Source organism: Bombus pascuorum, chromosome 2 (genome assembly GCF_905332965.1).
Source record: "Bombus pascuorum chromosome 2, iyBomPasc1.1, whole genome shotgun sequence".
In the NCBI taxonomy this organism is placed as follows: domain Eukaryota; kingdom Metazoa; phylum Arthropoda; class Insecta; order Hymenoptera; family Apidae; genus Bombus; species Bombus pascuorum.
The window spans coordinates 3,486,292-3,495,992 of NC_083489.1; the positions used below are offsets into that span (position 1 = coordinate 3,486,292).

The 9,701-nt window shown below is 29.7% G+C and overlaps 3 protein-coding genes across 4 annotated transcripts; 1 reads left to right on the plus strand and 2 right to left on the minus strand.

Moving 5' to 3' along the window:
* Positions 1 to 482: 482 nt before the first annotated feature.
* On the minus strand, positions 483 to 1,749 carry LOC132916228 (mediator of RNA polymerase II transcription subunit 27). Its single transcript, XM_060976043.1, has 4 exons — positions 1,517 to 1,749; positions 1,179 to 1,448; positions 771 to 1,071; positions 483 to 684 (listed from the first exon to the last, which is right to left on the minus strand). The coding sequence occupies exons 1-4, from the start codon at positions 1,687 to 1,689 to the stop codon at positions 550 to 552; spliced, it is 879 nt and encodes a 292-aa protein (XP_060832026.1). The 5' UTR covers positions 1,690 to 1,749; the 3' UTR covers positions 483 to 549.
* A 773-nt stretch (positions 1,750 to 2,522) lies between these two features.
* LOC132916330 (protein VAC14 homolog) lies at positions 2,523 to 5,952 on the plus strand. Its single transcript, XM_060976239.1, has 7 exons — positions 2,523 to 3,132; positions 3,208 to 3,589; positions 3,657 to 4,230; positions 4,315 to 4,886; positions 4,952 to 5,070; positions 5,151 to 5,230; positions 5,292 to 5,952. The coding sequence occupies exons 1-7, from the start codon at positions 3,029 to 3,031 to the stop codon at positions 5,594 to 5,596; spliced, it is 2,136 nt and encodes a 711-aa protein (XP_060832222.1). The 5' UTR covers positions 2,523 to 3,028; the 3' UTR covers positions 5,597 to 5,952.
* Positions 5,827 to 9,186, minus strand: LOC132916329 (inhibitor of nuclear factor kappa-B kinase subunit epsilon). Of its 2 annotated transcripts, none has more exons than XM_060976237.1 (4): positions 8,064 to 9,186; positions 6,791 to 7,964; positions 6,496 to 6,697; positions 5,827 to 6,392 (listed from the first exon to the last, which is right to left on the minus strand). In XM_060976237.1, exons 1-4 carry the CDS (start codon positions 8,485 to 8,487, stop codon positions 5,955 to 5,957), a joined length of 2,238 nt encoding a protein of 745 aa, XP_060832220.1. In that variant the 5' UTR covers positions 8,488 to 9,186; the 3' UTR covers positions 5,827 to 5,954. The 2 variants fall into 2 exon arrangements, with proteins under 2 accessions (XP_060832220.1, XP_060832221.1); XM_060976238.1 differs by having other exon boundaries at positions 6,791 to 7,989; positions 8,064 to 8,155.
* Positions 9,187 to 9,701: the final 515 nt, after the last annotated feature.

Sequence of the window (9,701 nt, forward strand, 5' to 3'; positions counted from 1 at the left end):
TAATATTTCGTTTAAAAAAGATAAATTCCTCTTCAATGGTCTGCAAACAATTTTTTATCTTCAAATTTGTTAAAATATTACATATTAACTTTATATTTATGAAGCATTATATAGATATTTCTTTTTTGAGGAGAAACCATTTCATATTTTCTGGAAAGACATTTTAATTATTTTCAATTCACGCAATGTTGTTTTGAGTTTGTATTACTAAAAAAGATACAAACACATAATATTGCAAACATGGTTTTATTTGCAATTGTATATATGCGTAGCAATTGTCTATAATATTTTAATTACATACTTATGATTAATGTATTTAAGCTGAACAGATAAATTTAAGTGGGAAGATCATATACAACATCTTTTAAAATCTACAAATAAAAATATTTACTAAGTAATATCGGTGTTTTTAATTATTTAGTTAGAGAGATGTATATAAAAAAAAGCAAATATTCTTTTTTTTTGGTATAATTAAATATATTTTATAAAAGAACAAAAGTATATTATATATAATATCAGTTTTAGAATTTGAAATTTTGTTGTGAATACTTATGGTTTACATTCTTGATGATAGGATTCCAATGTTCGAAAATCTCTCCATGTTGGAGGTAAAGCACTGTGTAAATGTAAACCACAACGTTTACATGGATCACTAAATAAATTATTTAAACTATGGAACCAAGTCTGTAAAAATAATAATACGAATTGAATAAGTTAAATTTTATATCTGTTATATTATTCAAGTCCTATTATCCTTATTACTTCCTTACCATAAATGATCGGACAGCTAATTCAGGTAATGTAGGAGAATAAAAATGTAACATAGCAGCGTGAGCATTTTCTGTTACTTTTCTAAAAACCTTGTGTCTGGACTCTGTCCATAAATCCATAGTTTCTCCATAACCTTTAACTACTACCCATTCAATCATTAAACCTTTAAAAGCTATGACTCCTTTTAAAACATGTCCTAGGGTAACATGTAATACTACATTTGATGCAAATGGTCGAGATACAGATACTGTCATATCATTAAAGAGTCTATCAAATGTGGCTATTAATGAATCAACTTGTCTATAAAGGAAATAAAATATATATCAATAATCCTATTAATATTAACTCATAAGTTATAATTTAAACTATGCTACTTATAACTATGTCATTGAAACAATTTAACTTACTGTTGAGGAACATTATGATTGCTCGTTTGGATTCGACCTCTTTTTACTCTGCTAGTAGTATTATAAGATCTTTTCAGAGAATTCTGGCTAAGTATTACTTGAGCAACATTGCTATATTCATGAACTTTGTCTGTCCACTTGTAACTATTTACTAATGTACTATACAATGCTTGTCTTTCTTGTGTTGTTTCTTGGCTAAGATATGTAGTACTTGCTAAATTAAATGGTCCTGGTGGTGGATTTAAACTGCTTACAGCTTGCTCAACATCTCTAAATACAAAAAAAAATGTTTAGTACGATATGGTTTTATGATAAGTGTATTGTTAGAAATTTAATACCTTAGGTTAACATTGACTGTTGTTAAAAGTTCTTGCAATTCAAGCAAATACTTATTTTCTTTATTTTCTTCCCCATGATCAGCACGTAGTCCATTTCCTAAAGAATCAAAGACTTGGCCAACACTTGAGCGTAGTACCTTAATTGAAGTCAGTGCAGTCTGTAGCTGTTCCATTTTTATTGTTATTAGTATCTGTTGATATACATCATATGTTAGTATTTCTAATAGAGCAGTCTTTCATGTTTCTTCTTTCAATGTACATATAAAATTGAAAAAAAATATGTCAAGAGCATAAAGCCTTCTCCTGTTATTAAATCGTCTTCCAATAGCAACAGTAGATTCGTAAAATAACTAACCTCTCAGAACATTAGGTCACGAACAAGATATCTCATAGATCTAACACTCAACGTATTCAGTCATGATCATGATCATGGAAATCATGCCTTTATTTTCATGTACACAGTTTGGAAAATCCGTAAAAGGGATAAGGCTTTTAATGTCGAAAGTTGGGATTTTGTATTTAATGATATTTTGTAAAACATTAAAGGCGTTGAAAATAAAGAATACGAACTAAACCACTAAGCTTGCTAAATGACTAAACTAAACTACTTTTCATAATTTTTCACCATTTATTTGAAGTACGTACATATACAATATTTCATTTCGTACAGAAAAATATTTATGTAATATTATGTATATTATATAACATCTATTAAACATTAATTAAATACAAAATAATAATAATATAATCATAATAATCATATATGTAAGACAAAAGTCTCTATTATCATTATCGTGGTGCCGATTTTTCCTTCCAACTCCACAACTATGAATCGCGTACGCGACTGCACTAAAAAAAGAGAAAAAGAGGCAGAGACGACTCGAGCTATCTTTATACGATTGTATTACACAACAAATTCTAACTTTTTGATTAAAGCGCCTTACGGCGGACAAATTAACTAAAACTGTCCCGTCGCTAAGAGTCTTATCCCCATAACAGAAGTTTCCAGACCTGTATATATGACTGTGGCCATATCAATCTTTAGAAAATTTTAACTATCTTCAGATGTAATGTAAATATTTCGAGATTAAATGATGGGAACGGTATTAAGGTCCTTAAATTTATGGTTTATTCGCGCCTTATAAGAATATTGAAAAATAAATATAATGTTATGTTTTAAAAAATACTTATAACCTTGAAATTTTGCAAAAAAAGAAACAATCATGAGAAAGATCTATTTTCACCATTATGTGTGCCCTTGAAATGGTGTAACTTTGCTTTGAAAATATTTTTTATATAACAATAAATAAAACAGATGTTTAGGTGATCCCATTTATCTGGTCCACTTTGTATATATATATATATATATGCATTTACACGTATTGTATACGCACACATGCGCTGATAGAAATATTAAGTGAAAATTTGACATCGGAATAATACGGACTCAGCTGTCACTTTCTTGAATAATTTTAATGTATAGTTTTGTAATTTAAAACGTGACATTAAGAGATGATGTCCGAAAGAGATTATGCGCCACTTAGTGCTGCTTGTGTACGTTCTCTTAATGATAAACTATATGAAAAACGAAAAGCAGCTGCTTTAGAAATAGAAAAGTAAGGTTATATCTCTTGTTTACTTATTTATAATATTATTTATTCTTGACATTTATTAATAATATTTTATTCCAGAATGGTAAAAGAATTTGCTGCACACAATAATACTGTTCAAATAAAACGATTGTTAAAAGTATTAGGCCAAGATCTTGCTACATCACAAAATCCACATACACGAAAAGGTGGTTTAATAGGTCTTGCAGCAATAGCAGTAGGATTGGGAAAAGATACTGGCCAATATATAGAAGATTTAATTCACCCTATCCTAGCTTGTTTCTGTGATTCTGATTTACGTGTAAGATATTATGCTTGTGAAAGCTTATACAATGTAGTGAAAGTAGCAAGAGGTGCTGTATTGCCACAATTTACAGATATTTTTGCAGCACTTAGTAAATTAGCTTGTGACTCAGAACAAAGTGTAAAAAATGCTACTGAGTTACTTGATAGACTAATGAAGGTAATTCAAAATTGTGTAATACACAGCATATATAATATAAAATTATTTATCTTAAATACTATTTCAGGATATTGTAACTGAGAGTGGTCTATTTGATCTAGTTGGATTTATGCCTTTATTACGAGAACGCATTTATACTAAAAATCCATTTGGTAGACAGTTTGTAATAGCTTGGGTGTCTGTCTTAGATGCTGTCCCCAACATGGATTTTATCATATTTTTGCCTGAAATTCTTGATGGTTTATTTAGAATATTAGAGGATCCAATGCCAGAAATTAAGAAAGTTACAGACACAGTTCTGGGTGAATTTTTGAGAAGTATAAAGGCTAATCCTGGAAGAGTAGATTTTCCAGGAATGATAAATATCTTAATTACACATGCCCAAAGTACAGATGAATTATTACAATTAACAGCAATTACATGGATTAAAGAATTTGTACAATTATCAGGTCCTCTTATGCTTCCTTATATGTCTGGTATTCTTGTAGCAGTATTACCATGTTTAGCATATGATGGAGATACTAGAAAAAGTATTAAAGAAACTGCAACACAAGTGAATATGAACTTGATGAAATTAGTAACTATGGAAAATAAAGAAGTTATATATAATGCTAGTGAAACTGGTGCTCAAACTCAAAAAAGTAAAATTATATCTTCTTAAAATCTTCTAAAAAGTTCTAAAATACTTAAAGAATGATCATAATAAAAAAAACTGATTTTTTCAGATTCTAGTCAAACTTATTCCTTAGCTGAAAGTTTAGATTTATCTAGTGTTGTTGAAGTGTTAACAAAGCACTTAATGTATATATCAGTCCAAACAAAAGTTGCTGTTTTAAAATGGATTCATCATTTGTTCATAAACATTCCACATAAAATGTTTAATCATATCGAAAATTTGTTCCCAATTTTAATGAAGTCTTTAAGTGATAATTCAGATGAAGTGGTGCAACAAACATTAGTTGTAATGGCTGAAATAATTAGCTCAAAATCACCTGAAGCAGCAATTCCAGATTCAAATGCAGAAATGCAAAACAAATATTTTACAAAATTTATTGTAAATTTATTAAGAGTATTCTCAACAGACAGACATTTATTAGAAGAAAGAGGAGCTTTTATTATTAGAGAATTATGTGTATTATTAAGTGCTGAAGATATTTATAAAACATTAGCAAAAATATTGTTGGAGGAACCAAATTTAAATTTTGCATGTACAATGATACAAACTTTAAACGTTATACTATTAACAAGTTCAGAATTATTTGATTTGCGCAATAAGCTTAAAGATTTAGATTCTGTAGTGAGTATACTTCAAATATTATTTATTTATTTAATCATTGTTTTAAACTATATGTATTCTTATAGGAAAGTTGCGAATTGTTCAAATGTTTATATGTATCCTGGTGTCACAATCCTGTTGCAACTGTAGCACTATGCCTTTTATCGCAACATTATGAACATGCATGTAATATTATTCGATCATTGTATCCTTTATTATCGTATTATATCAAACTTTAATATTAATTTTTTCTAATCTAATATTTCTTAATTAAAAATAAATTAGCGAAAATATAGAAGTAACTGTCGAATTTCTTACTGAAATAGATAAATTGGTACAACTGATCGAGTCTCCAATATTTACTTGTAAGTATATTGAATTATTGTGGTACTTAAATTATATTTACAGAAAAATAATGCATTTTAGATTTGAGATTACAACTTTTGGAAAGGGAAGAAAATGATGCTTTAGTATATGCACTTTATGGTCTACTTATGATTCTTCCTCAAAGTGAAGCATATGCAACTTTACAAAGACGTTTAGCAGCAATTCCACCAACAACAAAATCTATACCAAAAACAGTATCGAGGCCAAAACCATTTAAAGATACATTTAATTTCTCTGAATTATTGAAACATTTTCACACTACTCAAGAACAACATAAAGAACAAAAACGTAAACAGCGATTAACAAATTTAACAGAAAGAAATACAAGTCATGCAGACATATAAATAACATTTTTATAATATTAAATTTTTAATAATTATAAATAATAATTTATGTGAAAGTAAACTTATGTATATGTATATATATACAGATGGATACATACTTTTAAACTTTGTTATTGTATGAATTACTTGTCAAAAGAAATTTACACACTTTTATGATATTTTCTTTTTATTACAAAATTATGATTTTTTATCAAAATAAATTGTTTTTTCATAATATTTAATATATACAGTTAACTTTACAATTAGTATTTATTGGCTTTGTACATATAAGTACATCAAAACGATAAATAGAATAAATGTATTGATATTTACAGTCTTTTCCTCATTAAAAAAATAATAAAATTTACTAAACATTTTGCTAAAGTGATGTATACTCTGAATCATCTGTATCATCTAGACTATCAAGTTTTGATATACGATCAAGTTGATCTATAAGTAAATCATTTTTATATAGAATCATTGCAATTCGTTCCTGCATGACACACATGTTCTTCCATTTTTTTGTACTTTCTTGAGCGGGTAAATTAGTTTTTTCAATAGTTCTTAATTTCTCCGGAAATGTGTCTATTAAATGTAGGAAATTCTCATAACGTTCCTTGCTTTCATGGGACAAGCGATAAGAATACGTTTCTAATATATGTTCATAATTATCTACATCTTTGTCTAAGATTTGGATTTGTAGGAAAACCGTTTGTGCCATTTTATACCAATCAGCAACACATTCAGATCGGCTTATCATAGATGGTACACAAAATGTTTCAAGAAGATTCTTTATTCTTTGTCCCGTTGATGTAACCTGAGAATAAGTGGAGAAAGATTAAAAATAAATATTGGTTTTTTTATAATGCTCTGCTTTCTTGCCTACTTATGATATGAAGATATCTATATTGAAAAAATACCTTTATTCGTTCTAGAACATGAAACTGTTCATCATTGTATGTAAGGCCGCGAGTAGCTCTGTCTCTTAATAAATGTTGCCAACCATCTCGTAAACGGTCAACTAAAGTCGATGCCTTTTGGCTTGCTTTGTTGGCCCATGGACACCACAGTCCACGAATAATATTGTCCCATTCACCACGCAGACTACCTTCCTTCATGTACCTATATTTGGAATAATACAACCAATTTTATTCAAATGGAATAAATCATTCTTATTAGACAAACCAAGAGAGAATGCTAACAAATATTAGTCACCTCTGATGAAGCTGTACTACTGCAGGTGCTAATTCAGTCAAAAGCTCTTTACTTTTCAAATCCAATTCTTTTTTCCAATTCTTCATTTCTAAAGTGTTTTGACTTCCAAGCTTTCTAGAAATTTGCCAAGCAAGATTTTCACTTCTTTCTATCGCTATAACTGTATCTTCTATAGCTTTTGTAAAATCTTTGGAATGTTGACATTTTTCTAATAATCTTGTAAGTTCTGTTGAGACAAGTCCACTGAAAGCTTCGATCGCATCTTGTGACAGTTTACTACACAATACTAGTTTGTCGATTCTTCTTTTGCAAACATAGCCTACAGAACAAGCTACTTTTGCTTGACTAGCATCATTTTCAACAGATACTAAATTTGCAAATACCGGGAATTTAGGTAATTCTGAATCCACAGGCAAATCAACATTATTGTTTTCTTTAGAAAATAACATTAATGGTTTGCTGTCAGATGTATTTGGATAACCTTTTCCAGGAGTACATTCTTCAACAATATTTGTTAAAAATGTATCTCCAAAAAGAATTATCTGAGCATGAGGTGCAATGTCAGTTTGATCTTGTATATGTACTTGAAGCGCTGTCAACTTTTCTTCAAGATGCAGGAAGACTTTTATGAGACTCCCTTTATGAATGTTAAATATGTGTATACGTTTTCTGCAAAGAGTATCAGTTACTTCTGAAAAGAATCGTTCAAAACTCCACATTTTTTGGGGATCAACTTCTAGCAAACCAGCTAATAATGGCGTTACAATTTTTTTTAAACCAATACTCAGCTGACAATTTTGTGGTAATTCTCTATTCCATTCTATAGGTCCACTTTCAGAAGTTTGTACACCAGATATTACACCAGATGCTTTTTTTGTAATAATATAAAACATTGTTTCTTTATTCCTACGACCACCAAACGGTCTAAATGGTAAATTCCCTGTAGCTACATGATACAATGTCACACCTATAGACCACAAGTCTACAGTTGCTCCAAAGGTTTTGCCAACAGGTTTACGTAAGACTGCACGTTCATATATATCTGGATGTAAATATTCCTCTGTACCGTACAAAGATACAAATTGCTGATCTTCTTGCAATTCTCTGGCAGCACCAAAATCGGTAAGTTTATAAATCGTACTACCATCATCAGCAATGAATTTCATTATATTACCTATAACAACAGTAATGATTTATGACTTTATTAAACAGATAGATATATCATAGTTTTCAAACTTATATGTTTATATTTTTATATTATATAATTTCCTACCTGGTTTTAAATCTCTATGTACTAAATTATTATCACGTAAATGTTTCATTCCAGCAGTTAAATGTTCCAGGACTAATAAAAATTCACTCTCTGCTAACCCATAAGTATTTTCTGGATCGTCTAAGATGTTGAAGAGACTGCCTCCAGTACAAAGCTCCATAACAATTACCGTACCACGTCCATCTTGCTCTTCTTCGATCGCTAACAGTTGAACGATATTTTCATGATTTACTTTTTTAAGGACTTCAAATTCTCGCATCTGTACATCGTGTGGCCGCATATGACTGAGCTGATTGAACGTTTTAACCGCGACAGGTTCCCCGTTGTTTTTATTCACACCTTGAAAAACTGCACCAGTTGCACCTTTCCCAAGAACGCTAGTCGTACACCACACAAAATTTGTTGATCCACGTAAAAAAGACATTTTTAAACTTTTCGGAGCCTATACGAGATTTGTGAGTTTGGAAATTTGACAAGCGGTTTAACCTATTTTATGATTGACAAATTTTAAAACTACAATTCTCCCGTACGTATTTATATATATTATACATCTGCAAACTTTCTACTTCTCACAATTACTCTTAATCGTTTCATAACACATTACATGAAAATTTATGCGAACGATTAATAATGCACTCCTGTCAGTGACCACCAACTTTCGAATAAAGTACATATGTATCGGTACAATTGTACAACTCGTTATTCAGTGTGTATAGGAGTGTAACAGCACTTCGAGATCCTCGGCTTTTCATGCAGTAACAGATAGTAATAAATAATAATTCTTATTAAAAGTATATAATGTTTAGCGAGATCTATATTATGTTATCAATCAAATTCGTATAACAGTAAAAGTGAATAAAAATTAATAACACAAAAAATTAAATGGTTTCGTGTATTATATCGCGTGACATAAATAATGTATGTATACAAAGATGGAAAGAAGACTCATATAACATTACACGAGTAAAGAATCTATTGCTATCTATCGTCCGCTGTCATGCAACTCACGCGTTGCTATATTGTTTTATTTGTATGTGGTGGCTCTTTCGGCCAATACGCGTGTTTAACACTTTAACGGTCTGTCAAAAACAACCAATCAGATCAGTATTCCTTCCAGAAAACCTCTTTTCATCTCTGCTACGTATGTGACTGTCATCAAAGTAAAGGCGTTTTTAAAGATTTCAAGGTTACTTCTATTTCTTTATTAAATTATATATTTTTTATACATCAATCGATGCGTTGTTTATCCTCTATAAAAACATACTATGGTGCTTGTATACAGAAGCGATTAATTTAAAAGATATTTTAACCACAAGTTAACGAAACTTTTCATACGAAAGACCAGGGAAACATAAATTGGTTCTGCTTTTCTTTGCCTTTTATACGATAGATCGTATAAAATTAAAGTTGAAGTATCTTTTAGACGAATCGTTTTAACCCTATACTTTTATGAGTTGCGATACACTCTGTATAGATATACACCCTGTAAGAGAGGAAATTTCCTCTCTAATTTTGTATGATTAAATAAGTTAAATGAAAATCCATAATAAACCTTGATAACTTTTATGATAACATAGAGTTATTGAGAAGAAGATATGTAATGCATGATGTAAACATTAAATCATTGCAACATTATTA

What these genes read in the sequence shown, in the direction of transcription:
- LOC132916228 (XM_060976043.1), bottom strand. Translation starts at nt 1,689, where the DNA reads ATGGAACAGCTACAGACTGCACTGACTTCAATTAAGGTACTACGCTCA. An exon ending in ACAGTCAATGTTAACCTAAG is followed by an intron (nt 1,449 to 1,516) that starts GTATTAAATTTC and finishes TTTTGTATTTAG; the next exon opens with AGATGTTGAGCAAGCTGTAA. An exon ending in AATCATAATGTTCCTCAACA is followed by an intron (nt 1,072 to 1,178) that starts GTAAGTTAAATT and finishes TTTCCTTTATAG; the next exon opens with ACAAGTTGATTCATTAATAG.
- LOC132916330 (XM_060976239.1), top strand. Translation starts at nt 3,029, where the DNA reads ATGATGTCCGAAAGAGATTATGCGCCACTTAGTGCTGCTTGTGTACGT. An exon ending in TGGTGCTCAAACTCAAAAAA is followed by an intron (nt 4,231 to 4,314) that starts GTAAAATTATAT and finishes TGATTTTTTCAG; the next exon opens with ATTCTAGTCAAACTTATTCC. An exon ending in TTAAAGATTTAGATTCTGTA is followed by an intron (nt 4,887 to 4,951) that starts GTGAGTATACTT and finishes GTATTCTTATAG; the next exon opens with GAAAGTTGCGAATTGTTCAA.
- LOC132916329 (XM_060976237.1), bottom strand. Translation starts at nt 8,487, where the DNA reads ATGTCTTTTTTACGTGGATCAACAAATTTTGTGTGGTGTACGACTAGC. An exon ending in ACATAGAGATTTAAAACCAG is followed by an intron (nt 7,965 to 8,063) that starts GTAGGAAATTAT and finishes CTGTTGTTATAG; the next exon opens with GTAATATAATGAAATTCATT. An exon ending in ATGTTCTAGAACGAATAAAG is followed by an intron (nt 6,393 to 6,495) that starts GTATTTTTTCAA and finishes ACTTATTCTCAG; the next exon opens with GTTACATCAACGGGACAAAG.